This window comes from Balaenoptera borealis (genome assembly GCF_965194805.1).
Source record: "Balaenoptera borealis genome assembly, chromosome: 8".
In the NCBI taxonomy this organism is placed as follows: domain Eukaryota; kingdom Metazoa; phylum Chordata; class Mammalia; order Artiodactyla; family Balaenopteridae; genus Balaenoptera; species Balaenoptera borealis.
The window spans coordinates 102363037-102381703 of record NC_138865.1 but is presented as its reverse complement, the minus strand read 5'-3'; the positions used below and the strand labels follow the sequence as shown (position 1 = coordinate 102381703).

Genomic DNA, 18667 nt, shown 5'->3' with positions numbered 1-18667 from the left:
CGTGTCAGAGGTCACAGTGGCGTCTGGGAGCCCCAGAGCGGATGTGAAAGCCCGGTGCGGGTAAGAGCACCGCCTGGGAGGATGACAGTGAAAGGTCCTCCCCATCCACCACCCTGGGCGGTGGGGTGCGGAGAGAGTTGCTGAGCCAGGAGGGGAAGCCCCAGAGGACTCTAGGACCATGTGGCCAGGGTCTGGTTCCCAGGCACAGACAAAGACAGGTGCCCACTCACCGGGAGGACTTCCTGCCCTGGAAATCCTGCCTGCAGCTCCAGGATGAAGACAACTCCACCCAGGAACCCCTTGGACCTCATTGCCTCAGACCCTGGAACTTCAGCGAGCCCAAATCTCTGCTGCACAGATGGGGAGGCTGAGGCCCAGAAAGGAGCAGGGGCCAACCTAGAATCACACAACGGGGCCAGGATAAGCCAGTCCCTAAACCCTCTGGGCCTCAGGCTCTCCACCTATGAAATGGGATAACCAATGTACCCAAGTGACACACCAGGAGAGTAGACTATAAAAAGTCCAAAGCTCTGAAATGGGATGATGGTGGTGGTAGTCATGGTGATTAAAACAATGGTCATGAACCTCAAACAGTGACACATCTTTCCCATGGACCCCTGGAAGCAAACTGTCAAACTCCCAGAGTCGAAGTTGGCAATTGTGATGCCAGGAGCCCCAATCCAGGAATCTCATCTGGGAACCTTAGTTTGTTCCCAGGGGGTCAGGGAGAGCCTCCACTGAACTGACAGGAAGACAGAGGGCCCAGCCTGGACAGTGACCTAGGGACTTGCCCAAAGGTGCCTATAAACCCAAGGCTAAAAACAAACAAACAAACAAAAAACCCAGGGCTAAGCTGGGGTTAAAGCCTGGCCTCTGGCTCCTTCTTCCCAAGCCCACTTCGGATCTCAGTCCCCAGAGCCACCCAGTGCCCCGCCCGTCCCCTACCCACCAGAGAGCCTTCTCCCTCAAGAAAAACAAACTTCAGCAGCCAGCTCCCTGGTGCCCTACATTCTCTCACCTCCCCACCCCTCCAGACCCCTCCATCTGGAAGGATGGACTAGGGAAGCAGCAATCGGTGCCCTCGGGGCCTGGCACTGGGCCCTGAGAGGGCAGCAGGCTGCACTTCCCCTTTCGGGGTTGAGGGGGGCTGGGGCCTGTACCAGCAGTGACTGCGCTGAGCCCGCCCGCCCACCCCTAGGGAAAGTGCAGCAACAGACCCAAAACCAGAAATGCAAGTCAGCCTGCCTCTGCCAATCCTGCCCTAAACCGAGGCCAAGCCAAACAAAGCCAGGAGGGGAAGTGCCTCTGTCCCCAGAGGGCCCCCGCCCCAGGGACGCCGAGAAACCACCCAGGACCGAGGGCTCTCAGAGCGCCCCGGCGGTTCCTGCTCAGACCGCCTGAGGTGGACTTTGGTTTTGATTCCAGCGGTGTCATTTCCCAGCCATGCAAGAAAATGGCCAAGCCTCCCGACTTCTCCGAGCCCAGCCCCGTTTCCTTACCTGGAACAGATCCATGATATCACACCAGACTCACAGGACTAAGTTAGTGTTCTTCACAGGGCCCAGCCCCAGAGAAGCATCTGATAAAGTGGGAGCTATTATTAGTCTAGGCTTATCTTAGAGATAGGGAAACTGAGGTCCCAGGGGCTAAGGGAATTACCTAAGAAATCCGAGGCTGATTCAGTATGAGGACTCCTGCCTCCCGGCCAATGGTCTCTCCCCACTTCCTTGGACCCTACACACAAAGGTTTGGGGCCCCAGGGGTCTACAGGGAGGGGCAGCAGGCTGTGAGCACTGCTGGAGGCCCCTCACCAAGGCCCATCTGCCACAGGGCAGACACTGGCAAACACGGACCAGAGCTCATCGGTTCCATCCTGTGCTCCTGGACGGGGCTTGTGTGAGCACCTGAGCCGGTGCGGTCAGGCCTGGGTTCCTGGGAAAGCTAGTGTGGTGTCGGGTACCTGGGGGGGAGGGGGACTCTGAAACCTTGGGGGAGAGGGTGGCAAGTGGGAGAATTAGGACAGGAAAAGAAATAAAGATGAGAGCCATAGTACAGAATGGATGCCGGGTGCGGGATCGTCCTGTGAGCAAGGGAATGACAAGGGCAGAGCCGCACTTCGTGAAACTGCCCCGGGTGGTGTGAGCAGGACATGGGGGTGGCGGGAGGACTGGGACATGCATGCATACACGCAGTCATTCATTCTCCAAGTACTGAGTTAGGCCCTGGGGTCGGGGTGGGGACAGCAGAGGACAAGTCAGACAGTCCCTGCCCTCAGTTGAGCAGAAAAACAGAGGTTAGACAATTGGTCTTAATGAGCGTGGTGAGTGCTCTCATGGAGAAAGTGCAGGCAGCTGGGGACACCCAGTTAGGCAGCTGTTACAGCAGCTTGGAGTGACAAGAATCCAGCCAAGGCGCCCCAGAGACCAGCCTGCTGGCCCAGGGCCCTGGGTCCGAGCGCTCCATGCAGCTGCCCCTCTTCTGCGGGGAGTGCGTATCTCTCCCATCCATCACTTCTTTGGCTTGGCTGGACCAGGGCTAATTCTGTGCATGTCTCGCCCGCTAGAAGCACTCAGGAAATGAGCCAGGCCCTCTAAATGGAGCCTCTGTTTACGACATAATCAAATCCTCTCCCCAATCCAATCCAGGGCTCGGAACGGGCTGGGGAAGGGTGACAGGTGTGACATCCAGAGGCCTACTCACACCAGCTACGTCCCCTGGGCCCTAGACCCCCACGGGCTATTGGGGCTGAGGGTGGCGGCAGACTGCTGTAAATAACTTGCCCAATGTCGCACAACTACTAACCGTGGAGCCGGGTCGGCTGACCCCAGAGTCAACCTGCAGCTCGCACTCTGAGATGACTCATCACATCTACCACAGATGCCGCGCTCCTCATCTGCCCTCAGAAACCACTTCCTGCACTGGGCTGGGCTGGGCTGGGCTGGGGTGGTGGAGGTCAGGGGGTGGGGGGTGAACTGGGGTTTCCCTCCATCTCAGGGTGGCCCTTACAAAGGATTTTCGGAAAGAGTCCTGGACATAACGCCAGAAGACCTGGGCTGGAATCCTGACCCCATCATTTGCTAGCTGTGTGATCCCAGACTATCACTTCTGGGGACCAAGCCTGAGAAAGGACAGGAAAGTGCTCTGTGAAATGGAAAGTCGTCGGAGAAAGGGAAAGGCTACTAGAATTCCCACATGGCCATTTGACCTCCAGGCTTGCCTTTTGAGACGGGGTTGTTCCTTCAAGTTCGGCATGCCTCTGGGTCTCTGGCTGGAGGCCGGCTTCCAGGAACCCCTGCCCAGCCTCCGTCCAGCTCCTCAGGCCTGGCTTCTTGACACCCAGAGGCTGAAGCCACCGCCCTGCCACAGGGGCCTCCAGGCTGTCCTCCTTCCCTGCCCCCACTGCAGCAAGTTTGGCAAAGTCCAGGAGAACGGAGGCAGCACCTTACAGTGGGGAGAGCGCTGGATACTGATCCCCACTTCACACTTACTGGCTAGGTGACCTCGGGGGGAACCTCTCTGGGCCCCAGTTTCCTTAGCCGTAACACAGGATGCTGTGCGAGGAGTGAATGAGCTGATGTACACCCAGAGCTCGGCACCGTGCTGGTCCACAAGCACTCCACAGGCGGCAGCCGCAACCACCGCAGCGCGGCCCCGCTTTGACATTTCCTTCCCTGGGTTTCCTCCGACTAGCCGATGACCCCCCTTCTCCGCTGCATCGCGGGCCTCTCGGCCTGTGTCCTGTTCGCTGGAACCTGCTCCAGCCCCCTCTCTCACCTCAGGCCCGCACGCTCCCTCGAGCACTCATCCACTCCCCAGGCAACAAAAGCACCATCTATACCATCTGGTCATGGACAACACCCAGTCCCCGCTGCCAGCCCAGACCTGTCCTTTCTCAGAATGTTCTAGGCTCTGTGGACACAAGAATAAGAAAGACGTGATCCCTGTCCTGATGGAGCTTACAGGCTGGAGAGGAAGGCCTGGCATGAGCCAAGTCATCACCCACAGAAACAGTATGAAAAACACCGATCCATAGTGAAGGAAAACTGTAAGGTCCCGTGAGAGAATAAAGGGGCGTGTGGGAAGGGCCACCCTGTGGAAGGACACTGAGGCTGAAATCTGCTCAGTGGGCAGGGACGAGCTCATGAGGGAGCAAACAGCACAGGCAAAGGCCCCGAGCCAGGAAGGCGAGCACCCTGGGGGACAGAGAGGACAGCCGTGCGGCTGGAGCCCAGGCACGGACATGGATACCTCCTTCCAGATATCCCACCAGTGCTCCCGAGTCAATGGACCCCAAACTGAACTCCTGACCTTCCCCCAAGTCCATTCCTCCTCTTGGAGTCTCTGTATCAATGATGCCACTGCCTGCTCGAACCAGAGACCTGGGTATCGTTCTCTCTTCACTGCCACCCCACGGCCAATCACCAAATCCTCCTTGATTGTCTCTCGTAAAATCTAAAGAATCTTTCCACTGGGGGAGGTTATGTGTGTGCAGGGACAGGAAGTATTGGGAACTCTCTGTACTTTCCTCTCAATTCCTAAAACTACTCTGAAAAATAAAGTTGATTAAAAAGGAAGAAAAGAATCCACTCTCACCATCTCCACTTACCACCACCTGCCTCAAGACCACGACATCTCGCACCGGGATTGATGCTGACCTCCCAGCCGTGGTCCACGCCCCTCTGCTCCTTCTCTGTGCCCTGTCAGAGGAGTCTTCTAAATGCAAATCTGACCCTGTCACTCCTCGGCTTAAAACCTTGGCGTGGCTCGCCAGTGCCCTCCAGATAAAGCCCAAATTCTGTAGCCCTGGAAGACGCTGGGCTTTGTCTCTCCCTCTAGCCTCACCTCTCCCCACTCGCCATTTTACGTGTTGATGATGAATGAATGAATGAATGAATGGATGGACGAATGAATGGGCAATGCAATGAACTTCACAGACCATCTAGATTCTTATTACTCAAAGTGGGACGTGTGAAGCAGCAGCAGCAGTACCGAGGAGCTCCTATGAAATACAGAATCTCAGGCCTCAGTCCACACTTACTGGATCAGAACCCACATCTAACCAAGATCCCAGGTGATTCATTTGCATATTAAAGTTTGCAAAGTACTGATCCAGACTATCGGTTCTCAACAGAGAGATATACTTTAGAATCACCTGTGGAACATTTAAAAAATATCTATATCTGGGCCCAGTGCCAGACCTACTGGATAAGAGTCCCCAGAAGTAGGGCCCAGGCATCTTGACCTTTTTTTGACTCCCCAGAAAATTCTGGGAGCTGCCTCCATTAACAGACGAGGTGACTAAAGCCCAGGGAAGGGAGGCAATATGCCCAAGGTCACACAACAGAATCAGGACTAGAATCCAGACCAGAACCTAGTTTGGTACCAGTTCCAATATATGGTGCTCCCTTTGCAATGGAGCCCATGCAGAAGAGGCAGGACCTCGGCAGCCCCTGGTCCAGGCTGGGCAGCTGACAAGCCTGCTAGAGTCAGCTACCCGTTCATGCTCCCTATGAACAGAGGCCCAACTGCAGGAGGAGAGAGTGGAAGGAGGAGGAATTTGACTGCAGACTGAAAATTCTCTGTCCCTAAAGAATCACACAACAACTCACTGATCTGTCAGGGGCTCAAGAAGGCAGGCAACACACCACAGCAGGGAGCATACCCATTGTACTGAAAGCAGTACTGAGGCACAGAGGAGAAGCAGCTCACCTACACGCAGGGAAGAGGAAGCCCTGAGGAGTGAGAGAGAGGGGACCCCTCTTAGAAACCTTCCCTACTCTTGGCAATGTCACCTGGCTAAGTCAGAAGAACATGCCCTCAGGCCTGGCCTTTGGAGCCTGCTGAGATGCCCACCACCCTCCTGGATGACCAGCTTCTCACCAGGCAGGGGAAGCAGCTCCCAAGGTCTGGGTTTCCAGTACTGTGCCCTCCGTCACCACCTCGCCAAGCCCCTTCTCCTCTCGGGTCTTCCGTGTGCATGGGGGGCCTGGACTTGCAGTCTCTGCCCCCAACCCCACCGCCCCAAAGACCCCTTCTACACCTCCAGCCTTATTCTCATCTGAAAGCCATGCGAGTGGAGAACAGAAGTTTCCCCAGTCTCTTCCCGCCCCTGTGGTGACTGATGCCTCCGTCAGAAAGTGAGCGCGGCCCCATGGGCCTCTCCTACCCCACCCCGGGGCTCTCTGCTCAAGATCCAGTTCTCCTGTGAGTTCCACCACCACTCCCTTCCCACTTGACACCCTCTTTCTCTCCCTGATCCAGATGTGTGCACGTGCACTGTCTCATTTACTATCTCAACCTTATTGTCTCAACCTTATTATCTCAACCAAGTCCACTTCCTGCCCATCTCTTGGAGCCCAGTTAAATGGTCCCTGGGATACCCTGGCTAGAGGGCTCTCTGCTCTCCCGCCAATGCCTGGCCTGCACTGCTGTCATGGCCCCGGGCAGGCTCTGCTTTGGCTCATTAGGATTGTGTCCCTGGCTTACTCACCTCCACCCCCACCCCAACCCCCAGAGATACTCAGCAAATACCTACAGAGCCCCAGTCCTGTGCCAGGGCCTGTGTGGGGCACCGGAGCCAAACGGTGGCAAGACACATGTCTTTCCCCGAAGGCGCTGGGTCTCTGGGTGAGAGAACCAGGTAAGGGGCCCATGTCAATCTCCCACCGACCCACCACCACCCCAAGGGGCTATGGAAGCACAGAGACAGCAGGAAAGACTGGGATGGCTCTTGGAGGAGGTTGGGAAAGGGATGGGAGAGGGTATCCAGGCCAAAGGCAGAGACAGCGGAATATTTGAGGAAGTGCAGGTGGTCCCATGGAGCAGAAGCATGGCTATGTTAAGGAATTCGAACTTTACCCTGAAAGCAACGTTTACTTAGTGCTGTAAAGATAAGGAAGGCGGAGCTAGAGATGCTGGAAGCAGAAAACAGTGAAAAAGATGGGTGGAGAGGGGAAGAGAGAAAGCATTAACTGAGCATCTACTAGACAGCAGCCACTGCAACAGTTGCTTTACCTACACTTTCTCGTGTCTAGCAACATTATGAGGTCAGTAGCAACATTGGCCCCATTTTACAAATAAGGAATCTGGGGCTCAGATAAGTTAAGTAACTTACACAACGTCAAAAACTGAGTAAGTAGAGGACTCAGAATGTAAACATGGTCTGCTGGCCCTAGAGTCCTGCTCCTTCTCCTGCCCCATGATCTTCTTTCCTGCCCCCTTCACTGCCCTTCCTCTCTCCCTCCCTCTCTGTCTTCCAAAGACCTTGCCAAGCTCCCAGCCGGGCCCAGGCACCGTGCTAGGCAGTGGTAAGCAATAGCAGATGCAGGGTCCCTGCTCTTACCCCAAATTAGTGGCGACTGAGCGGCAGGTGTCTGACTCGCCCGGTGAGGGCAGGGTTGCTACAGAATTACATACACCTGGTGACCCTCCCACACCACCTCCCGCCCAGGGACCCCTTCACAGGCGGGAGAGTCAGAAGCCTGTGCTTTCTCTATGATGTTCTACACTAGGCTGATCAAACAAAAAAGCTCTGCCAAGCTAGGAGGCCCTCAGGGAAGGGCACAAGTAGCACTGTGACCAGGAGACCGGGATTTGGAATCAGGCAGCCCTGGGCTGAATCCCACTTCCTAACCGTGTGGCTGAGTCAGCGATGCCTCCCTCGCAGGGATGCTATGACAGGGGGCAGCAGGCAGGACCTGGGGCACAGCAGTGCTCAGCCCACGGCCATGACCTTCCTCTCGATTGCTCGACTCTCCGTCATGTCAGGCACCGGAGACCAACCCCAAAATCTCAGGCTTAATTGCAAGCAACAGCTCGGATAACAGGGAGCACTTTCAGAGCCAGGGGTGGAGGAGGGACGCCTATTGCTGGTGAAGAACAGGGGTCTGGAGACAGATAAATCCAGGTTCAAATCCTGGCCCTGCCACCGCCTAGCTCGGTGCCCTTGAGCAAGCTGCTTAACCTCTTCAAGGCTCAATTTTCTTATCTGTGAAATGGCGACAGAAGTAGCAAGTACCCAGACCATGATACTGTTGGGAGACCATCCAGATAGAGGGGCCTGGCGCGTAGTGGGTGCTCAGTAAACATTTGCAATCCCTGTAATCATCATCATCATCACCAGTCCCTTCCCCTGCATCCACTCCAGGAGAAGGCACCTGACATATTCGGACCACAGCCCTAGGGTGGGGGCACTATTATCTGTACATTTCAGGGGAGAAAACTGAGGCCCATCCCAAAGGCCCTCTCCTGGAGGAGGTCTGTCCAGCTCTGAATCTCAGCCAGCCTGGAAGGGTCTGTTCTCAGGACCCAAGGTGAGGCCGGGATCCTTGTGGGTGCATCAAGGGCGGGAGAAGCAGAAAGCACCCCGTTTCCAGAGATCCACCCCCCCCACACACCTTGTCCGTCTGCTCCAGTTCCTAAACTATTCCTCCTTCAGGGCCTGCAGGGCTGGCGGCACGGGGTGGCGGCTGGGGTGGGAGTGGCGGGAAGCTGTTCCACTCAAGGACACTGGAATGTATATCTGGCCACCGGACTCAGCCACAAACCTGCAGCCAAAGGCCACCCTCCAAGGCCCCAGGCACACGGCTACCTCCGCCACTGCCTCCCTGAAGAAGACATGCTCTGTCTCTGCTGAGGGGGATGTCAAGGCTGGGTTTGTCTGGGTTGACAGCAGGCTCCAAACTCATCCTCCTGTCATGGGACCATCTCTCATCTCTCTTATACCAACCTGACTATACTCCCCTCCTGATTAAATCCACCACAACCCTCTGGTGTCCCATCTCCTTCCCCTGTGTGTCCTGTCCCTGCCAACCGGCCTCTCCACCACACCACTTCTCCCCTCTTGCCTCCAGCCAGGCTGAACTGTTGGTAGTTCCCCAAGCACACTCTCCTCTCATGCACCTCTAAATCTGTGCTCACTGTGCTTCCTCCCAGAACCCTCTCCCCTCCTCTGTCCATCTGGCGAACTCCTATGCATCCTTCAAAACTCAGCTCACCCTATTGCCCCTTGATTTCTGACAAAGGTGTTAGGGACCGACAGTGAGAAAGGATGATCTTTTGAATAAATTGGATATCCACCCAGAGGAAATGAGTCTTGACCTCTACGTGCATCCTACGTAAGAATCTATTTCAGGTGGATTTCAGAGCTAAATATGAAACATAAAACAATAAAACATCCAGAAGACAACACAACAGAATATCTACAACTTTGTAATAGGCAAAGAAACAGGATTCAATTAGCATTCTCCACAGAGACAAAGAATGATAAGTTGGCCTGCGTTAAAATGAAGAAATTCTATTCTTCAGAAAAGAGTGAAAAGGCAAGCCACTGAGTGGCAGGAGATATTTGCAATGTACACATCCAACAAAGAACACATATCCAGAATATTTTTTAAGCTCTCTCAAATCAATAAGAAAAAGACGATCCAATAGAAAACTGGACAAAAGACTTGAACAGGCACTTCACAAAGAGATTATCCAAACGGCCAATCAACATACGAAAAGGTGCTAAACCTCATTAGTCATCAAGGAAATGCAAATTAAAGCCACAATCAGATATCACAATAGCTAATGCCAATTCTGTTGGTGAGGAGTGGAGCAACAGGTACTCTCCTGTGCTGCCTGAAAAGGGTGTATTGGTGTCACACTTTAGAAAATTATACAGTGGCCTCAGAATGGGAGAAAATATTTGCAAATGAAGCAACTGACAAAGGATTAATCTCCAAAACATACAAGCAACTCATGCAGCTCAATATCAAAAAAACAAACAACCCAATCCAAAAATGGGCAGAAAATGTAAACAGACATTTCTCCAAAGAAGATATACAGATTGCCAACAAACACATGAAAGAATGCTCAACATCATTAATCATTAGAGAAATGCAAATCAAAACTACAATGAGATATCATCTCACACCGGTCAGAATGGCCATCATCAAAAAATCTATAAACAATAAATGCTGGAGAGGGTGTGGAGAAAAGGGAACCCTCTTGCACTGTTGGTGGGAATGTAAACTGATACAGCCACTATGGAGAACAGTGTGGAGGTTCCTTAAAGAACTAAAAATAGAACTACCATACGACCCAGCAATCCCACTACTGGGCATATACCCTGAGAAAACCATAATTCAAAAAGAGTCATGTACCAAAATGTTCATTGCAGCTCTATTTACAATAGCCAGGACATGGAAGCACCCTAAGTGTCCATCAACAGATGAATGGATAAAGAAGATGTGGCACGTATATACAATGGAATATTACTCAGCCATAAAAAGGAAAGAAACTGAGTTATTTGTAGTGAGGTGGATGGACCTAGAGACTGTCATACAGAGTGAAGTAAGTCAGAAAGAGAAAAACAAATACCGTATGCTAACACATGTATATGGAATCTAAAAAAAAAAAAATGATCAGAAGAACCTAGGGGCAAGATGGGAATAAAGATGCAGACCTACTAGAGAATGGACTTGAGGACGTGGGAAGGGGGAAGGGTAAGCTGGGACGAAGTGAGACAGTGGCATGGACATATATACACTACCAAACGTAAAATAGATAGCTAGTGGGAAGCAGCCGCATAGCACAGGGAGATCAGCTCAGTGCTTTGTGACCGCCTGGAGTGCTGGGATGGGGATGGTTGGAGGGAGGGAAATGCAAGAGGGAAGAGATATGGGGACATGTGTGTATGTATAACTGATTCACTTTGTTATGAAGCAGAAACTAACACACCATTGTAAAGCAATTATACTCCAATAAAGATGTTAAAAAAAATTATACAGTGGAATCTACTAAAGCTAATTATATACAACTTTATGACTGAGCAATTGTAAACCTTAGGTATTTACCCAACAGAAAAGTATATTACAGTGCATCAAAAGACATGTATGAGAATATTCATAGTAGTACTATTCATGATAACCTCCAACTGGCAACAACCCAAATGTCCATCAATGATAGGATGGATAAATTGTGGCACCTATATTCACACAGTGAAATACCACACACAGTGGGGGTGAACAGAATAAAACTGAGTACGATAATACTGAAGGATTCACCATCAAAATGCTGATCCAAAGAAGTCAACATAAAAGAATACATACTCAATGATTCCACGTATACAAAATTCAAAAACAGGCAACACTACTCAGTGAGAGAAGGCAAGAAAGGGGTTACCCTTTGAGGTGGCAGTGACTGAGGGGCGGGGCACGGCCAGGGGCGGGGTAGGTTCCTAGGGTACTAGAATGTTCTGTTTCTTGACCTGGAGAGTTTATTCACTTTGTGAAAATTCATCGGCTACATACTTCTACGCTTGCTGTCTTTTACATTTCAATATAAAAGTTTATTTCAAAAGCAAATAAAAGTCCTCATCCCAGAGCCTGATAGCACATTCCAACTGATTCCTCCCTCCCAACCCCAAAGCTGCTGTGCCACCTCCCGTTCAGCAAATGCCCGCTCAGTGTCAGACTCCATGCCGAGCACCTCACTTCACCCACAGCACCTCATTCAATAACAGCCACCGGTAAGGGAAGGTGCCAGGGGTACCCCCGCTGCCCCCACGCCTCAGTGTCACCATGCACGCAGCCCTCTGTGTACACACCTCATCTCATTACCCCAGTGAGGTTGGGCCCTTCCTTGAGGAAATGCAGGCGCCGCGAGTTTCTGTGTCTTACCCAAGGGCGCCCAACTGTAGAAAGGGAGAGCCTGCCCTCAAGTCCAGAGCCCATGCATCTGCACACAACATTATTCGGCCGTCCCTGCGATAAGCTGCAGCATGTGGATGGACACACATAGGCAATCTCTATGGTCAGGCAGGAATCATGTCTACACCCTAGAGGGGTGGGCAGACTGGGACGGAGATCTCCTCCTTCGATGGACAAGCGTCTGTGCATCCGGATTCAGTCTCACCTCCTGCAGGGGCTCCCGGGCTGGGTTGGAAGCTTCCCCAGGGTTCCCCCTCCACGCGTCTCCCTGGCAAAGCTGTCTTGTTACCATCCATTACACGCCCATCCCTGGCACTAGATTAAAGATTGGACCTATACCTCCAGTACCTGGCCAGTGCACCGTACATAGTGGGTGTTAGACACATGTGGAGGGAAGGGAGGGAGAGAGGCAGAGAAAGCAATTACAGAGCCGTTGTTTGAATCAGCTGGGAACTTCATTGATCGAGGTGTGAGCAGTGAAGGCTTCGGAGCTCTGCGTGGACACAGTTACAACCCTTGACTAGCGGAGTGGGACAGGCACACCACCTTCCATTCCAGGGTTCTCCCCGTGGCTGCCTCCAGCCTTTTTTCAAGGTTGTGGCCAGCCATTTGGCTCCCAGAGGCTCTGCCGAGCTCTTCCTCTGCCTTTCCCCACGCCTCCTACCCTCTGCCACCCTGCCCCGAGTGTCTGAGTTCTGCTATCAGCCCGAGGTTAACCCCACCAAGAGATAACCAAGGACACCACAGAGAGCCCTGGCCAAGTAGGGGAGAGCACGCCCAGTTCCAAATAACTTTCTGCACTCCCCACCTTTCTAAGTTGGGTGCCGCTGACAGTTTTCCGGCAGCAGCCTGAGCCCCAGTGCCAGGTGCGGGCAGGCCAGCCCGTGGCAGAGGGAGAGAGGAGAAGCCCAGGGCCATCTGGAGCAGAGGGCACACCTGGCAACTCTCCACATGTCTGGAGTGATGACCTCGGCCCATTGCCGGAGGAAGAGGGTCTCCTGGGACCCCATTCTCCTCTCCTCCGTGCCTGGAAGCTCCAACCTCTCAAGCGGCTCGTGGCCCCAGCACCCCTTTCCCAATCCTGCCCCCACCCAGCTGGTTGTTCAGGCAAAGGTGGCGACTCCCGGGGGGCCGAGCCTGGCTGGCCTGCCGTGAGTGGCTCCAGCCTCTCCAGGCTGAGCCGGCTGATCCATAAGCAGCCTCATTACCCCTCGGAGGAATGATGGTTTTCCCCGAGCAATGACATCTTGGAAACGGCCTGGTTCCACAAACAACAACAAACCTCCCAGCCTCAGCCCAGGCTCCAGCTTGCAAGAGAAGGCTTCTGACCAGAAGGGCCTGAGGAACAGGTTGGGGGCCGCTTCCCTGAGAAGCCGGACCCTGGCCTTGACCGATGACTCTCGGAACCCAGGAAGAGGAGAGGGTCTGCAGAGAATGGAAGATTCTCTGGATGCCTGGAAGGGGCCGGGCAATACCTGGTCCAGTCCCTGGTTGCTCCAAAGGGGAAACTGAGCCAGAGAAAAAAGCAGATTTGCCTGAGATCATCCAGTGAGCAGGGACCAGACTGCGCCTCAGTCTCCAGCCTGTTGGCCAGGCCAGGGCTTTCTCTACTGCACACGCTGCTTTTTCAGAGGAGAGCCGGGCTCTAGCTAGTAAATGCGGGGGTCCTGGAAAGGAATGTGTCACTAAGGGAGTCCCCAAAAAGGGAGCACCAAGGTGAAAGCCAAGTACTCTGAGTCATCCAGCTGGCGTGATGGAGAGAAACCTGGGTGGGGGACCCGGAGACCTGGGTTCTTGTCCCTGCTGTGCTGCTGAGTCGCATATAACCTCGGGCAAATCCTTCCTTTCCTGCCTCAGTCCTGTATCTGTCCAGAAGGCAAACAGACTCAGCTATTCGAGGGCCTTGGGAGACTGAACGGGAAGAGGCTCTCAGCGGCCCTAGGAACCCAGCGGGGTGTGGGCATTCCCTCCTCAGCTGCGCCTCTTCTGGGGGAGCCAGGCAGACCACTGGCTGAGAACCACACGCTCCCCCAACCCTCCAATCCACCACCCTGGTTGGCACCATCCCAACAGGGCCCAATCTGAGCTCCAAGCTGCTGCAGTCTGTGCAAAGGACCAGGAGCATTGCATTCAAACCAGCTGGGGCTGCCCCTTCCACCCCCTGTGGCCCAGGCCATGGTGTGGACACCACACCACCCAGCCCAGCATGATCCCAGCCCAGCTTTCTCTGTTGCCTCAGCCAGGCTGAAGCCAAGGTTCTCCCTGCCTTGTCTCCTATCAAAAATCCCATCCCCCAACCCCTTGGCTCTGTGGGAGCAACCCTGCCATGCAGAAACTAGGACCCTTCCAAAGGGACTCCTCGCCAGGCCTCAAGTTGGTAGTGCCCACTGTCTGCCAGGCAGAACTAGGAGATGGGTAGAAAGAGCTGACTTGGATGTCAGAGCTTGTCCTCAAGGAAACCCATCTGAGCCCTTTCCTATCATGCCCCAGGCCCCAGGCTGGGCCCTTGGGACCAAGGGATGAATAAGGCTCAAATCCCACATTAATAAGACATGAAGCAACTACAGTGGGTACCACCACCAAGGGACAGACAGATTCTAACTGCAGTATTTGCTCTAGTCATGGAAGTCTGGGTAGGATTAAGACCTGGAGAGAAGAGAAAAGATGGGCTTTCCAGGCAGCGGGAACAGCATGTGCAAAGGCAAGAAGGCTAGGGGGTAGGGTGGTTTCACTGATACCAAATACTTATAATCAGAAGCCCCATCAACGATCTCTGGTTCAAAGTGCTGGAGACTCCCCAACAAGGGGTCACTCACCTCAGCTGCCTCCATCTTCACCATCCCCCTGCTGCAGCAGATGCCAGCCCGGGCCTGGAGCAGGCCCTGCTGCGGAACTTCGCTCCCCGAAGGGCACGCCCTGGGCTAAGCCTTGCCACGTGCTAGGGCTGGCGAAGAGGGGAGGTGCCCCTTGGCTGGGCGTGGAGGACTCAAGAGGCCCTGGTGGAAACTTTGACTATGGCCGCAGTGCCCTGGCTGGGATCCCGCGGGCCCTCGTGGGTCAGACAGTACAGCTCCTTCCTTCCAGGAGATATACCCACTCCAGCCACCTAGAGAGGGGAGCCAGATAGCCCCCAGCCGTGAGGCCTGAGGGCAGCAAGATGCTGCAAGTTTTTGGTGAGGGGCCCAGTGGCCCTGCACTTAGCTAGGCATCTCAAGCCAGGAGCGCCAGATTCAGAGCTGAGCTCAGGGTAACGGCACCCACATATCCTGTCCTCACTGTTCCAGGAGACAGACGTCCTCCATCCTGGTCCTGGCCAGAGACCTGCTGTGTGAACTTGGGCACAGCCCCTCCCCTCTCTGGACCTGGGCTTTCCTCAGCCCTGAGGTCCCAGGGCACGAGGGTTCTTCTTGGACACCCCAGGACAAGCGTAGAGATGTAGGGCCTCCAAGCTGATAAAAGAATTGGCCTCTGTCCGCTTACAGCGGCTTGCTCTGTGGGGTGAGCAGGTCCCTAACAATTATCCCCTTCCTTACGGGTCTCGGCAGGAGCCGAAGGAGCAGGTGCCAGACCTTCCCAAGAGGCTCAGGAGGCAGAGCATCTCTGCTTGTACTTCCAGTGAGCATGACAGCAGAAGCCCCAGGGATCAGATGCAACCCCACCCCCAGTCCAGCCCCCGAGACCACCTCCTTCCCCTCATGGAACTAGGCAAGAACAGTCATCCTGGTGCCTCGTGTGGGGTCAGCATCCCTGACAAGATCGCCAGCACCGCTGGCTGAGCGCTCCCTCCCTATGCAGCGTTCGGACTTCTGCTCACCAAACATTCATTTCCCTCAGAAAGAAAAGCCAGTTGACCAGCCTTGAAGTGGGAGCAGCACACAGCGGAAGCATGCCCCTAGCCCTGCAGGCTCCCACCCACCCACCCCGAGACAGACAGACAGACAGACAAGCGCGCGCGCGCACACAGACACACACACACACACACACAGCTATCTCAGAGCGGAATACACATGGTTTGGTTGCAACATGCCTACCAATGGCTATCCTGGGGAAGAAACAATAGAAACAGGGGCACGGGGTGGCCTGGACAAGAGCCCCCCTCCCGCCATACACACACCCTGGCACCGAGGCACCTACCCAGCACACTCCGGCAGGGACCCGGGGACTCCCGGCTGCCGCTCCTGCCCGCCTGCCCGCCCGCCCGGGTCTCCGCCCAGCTCCTCCCGCCGGCGGGCGGGCGGGCAGGCGGGCAGCTGTGGCAGCTCCTGGTGGCGCGTCAAGCGGCTGCCTTCCGCAGACAGAGCTCCTTTGTGTCCGCAGGGCTATTCATGGACTTACCCAAGGTCCCCAGGGGAGCGATACCTGCCGGGAAAAGCCGAACCAAATGACCAGGTTCCCCCTCCCACATCTAGGTAGCGTTTTCAAAACCCTTGCATCACTCGTCCCTCCTCCTCTTCCTCCTCCTCCTCCTCCAGCGCCCTTCCCAAACACACACCCTGTCCAGCCCGTTGCCGCCACTCTGGAGAGAGGTTGGACTTCTTTCTTCCATCACATAGAAAACTCTGTAATTTCCCAAGACACTTTCATCTGAAAAGGAGCCCGGGATGTCTCGAGGAAGAGTCCTCGGCCACCCCGTCCTTCAGCCTGCGAGGGGCCGGGACGGTTCCTGGGTTACAGGCTCACATGCGCCAGCCCTGGCTCCCCTGCCATCAGTCCCCAGGCCCGGGGCTGGCCCCCCGGAGCGCCGCTCTGGAGGGAGAGGCATCCATGGCTCACAGCAGCATTCCCCGGCACTGCTCCCCACACACATCCCGAGGGCTCCCCCAGCTGGGGCAGCGCGACCCCACTGGCCGCAGCTCCGGCTCTCCGGCAGGACCAGGACGGAGCCAATCATGGAAACCTCCCGGCGCCCTCCCACCCCCACGTTGCTCTCGTCCCAGTGGGCGGCTGCAATTTAACCCAGGGTCCTGCAACCGACAGGCACTGACTCCAAGAATGCCACCGCCCCCGGGGCGGGGGGGAGCGGCTGCTTCAGTCATCTCCCAGCAGCGCCAGCAGCGCCATCAGCGCAGTCCAACACACATGTTTTTATTTAGCACTTTTGTGTGCCAAATCCGGGCAAGCAGAGATGGACAGAGAGCTTGGGGCTTCCTCCCCCCAGGACGGTGGCTGCGAGGAGCACATTACAACAGCCCAAGAGTTAGGATCACAAGTGAAGGAGAGGTCCCTAACAGAGGGACCGCGGGGGGCAGAGGAAGAGCACTGGCCTGGGAGGCAAGGGTCCCCAGTTCAGGTTCCAGCTCCAGCCCTGGTTGACTGGGTGCACTGAGCAAGTCCCTGCCCATCTCTGAGCCTGGATTTCCTCATCTGTAAAATGGGGCTGACAACCCTTGACCTACCCACCTGGGGGTTTAATAGAGGATTCAGTGATCCCGGGCCAGGCACTATTTTGAGAGTTTGGCCTTCGTTAATTCATTTAATCCTCATCGGCACCTTGTGAGGCAGGTACTAGTATTACCCTATTTGCAGATGAAGAATCCAGCGTAGGGAATGGTAGTGGAAGCTGCCCACAGCTTGCTGTTTGAAGACCAGTAGGATTTGAAGACCGGTAGGTCCAACTCCAGGATGCCCACTCGAAACCACTGTGCAGCCCCACAGGAAGCTGTCTTGCCAGCGCAAAGCTGTTTGATGCTGAGACTACAGCTGCTGCAGCTGCTTGTCTGATGTCAACAAACACACCCTGGGCTGCGCCTGGGGCTCAGGTCAGAGGTGTCTGTCCCATAGCCAGTTCCAGCCTGAACATGCTTACCACCCAAGTGGCAGGCAACCTGGATGTCAGCCCAGAAAAAAATGGGGCAGGAAGAGCCCCTATCCTCCTTTCTCACCTCACCCTGCCTCGGCCACCCTAGGCTGAAGTGCTGTCCCTCTGCCTCTTAGTCTCCTTGTACTAGTCTCAAAGTCTCTGAATGTCTGTCTCTGCCTGCCTCCTTGACCCTGTCTCTGACTCTCTATTCCTGTCTCTCTCACACATACCAGCATGTTCATGCATGCTGACATAAGAAAACATCCTTTATTAGGGTCAACTCGGAACAGCCCTCATCTGAGCTGGGCACTTAAGCACTCCAATCAACACTTTGCCTTGTCCCTGGGGGCAGATCCAAGGCAGTCCTTGCAGGGCCCAAGAACCCTCCAGATTGGAAGGCTGTCATCCTGCAGGTTCCTGGGAAGCAGGGCCCATTCTTGTCCTGGGAAACTAAGGAGGTGAGTCTCAGGAGACGGCCAGTTCCAATGGGAGGCTGACAGTTCCGAGGGTGGAATTTCTGGTGCTTAGGATAAGATTCCTTAGGGTGGAGAGCCTGAATATAGGGTTCCTTGAGATGAGAGAAGTCCTTGAGTTCAGCTGAGTCTTCACCTCTCAATGAACAGTTTCAGAGCACCAACTACCTGCCAGGTTCTGTGCTGGGATGCGGTGGAGAACAGGCAGAAAGGGGCCCTGCACTCGCCAAGCCGACAGCTTAGTGATGGAGACAGACATCAGGCTCACAGTCAGACTAGCCAGCCCATCATTAGACACTGTGCCAGAGCAGCCCTGCCAACCCAGGGCACTGAGTCCAGAACAGATCCAGAATGCATTCATCAATACTCTGGACCACAAGGATAATGAGGAAAGGGCACAGCAGTTCAGTGCCCCGAGGCCCAGGAGCAGGCCAGGCCAGGCCAGACCGGGCTAGGAGAGCATCTAGTGCCTGGGGAGCCCAGGCGGCCACCGCCCACTGCCTCTCCATAGCTCCAGACACAAATCAACAAGGCATGTGGACCCTCCCAGTGTACAGCCTGGGGCAGGATGGGAGAGTCACTGTCAGTCAGGCTATCTAAGCCGAAAGGGCCCTTGGAGATCTTTCACTCTATAAATTCCCTATTGACAGCCAGAGAAACTGAGGCCCAGAGAGGGTTAGTGACTTTCCCAAGGAAACAGA

General features: G+C 54.8%; 1 protein-coding gene across 11 annotated transcripts in view; it reads right to left on the bottom strand.

Moving 5' to 3' along the window:
- RGS3 (regulator of G protein signaling 3) overlaps positions 1-18667 on the bottom strand; it is a 145326-nt gene that overhangs the window by 19105 nt on the left and 107554 nt on the right. Inside the window, exons 1-2 of one of the 11 annotated variants that reach the window (XM_082403812.1) lie at positions 16186-16585; positions 16029-16052 (exon numbers count right to left, since the gene is read on the bottom strand). The exons of 8 other annotated variants lie outside the window; for them this stretch is intronic. In XM_082403812.1, the coding sequence (XP_082259938.1) occupies positions 16029-16052; positions 16186-16239 (78 nt within the window). In that variant the 5' untranslated portion in view covers positions 16240-16585. Of the gene's footprint in view, positions 1-15827; positions 15983-16028; positions 16053-16185; positions 16586-18667 lie in introns of those variants that run through there. 2 more of the 11 variants (XM_082403800.1, XM_082403803.1) reach the window with 2 other exon arrangements.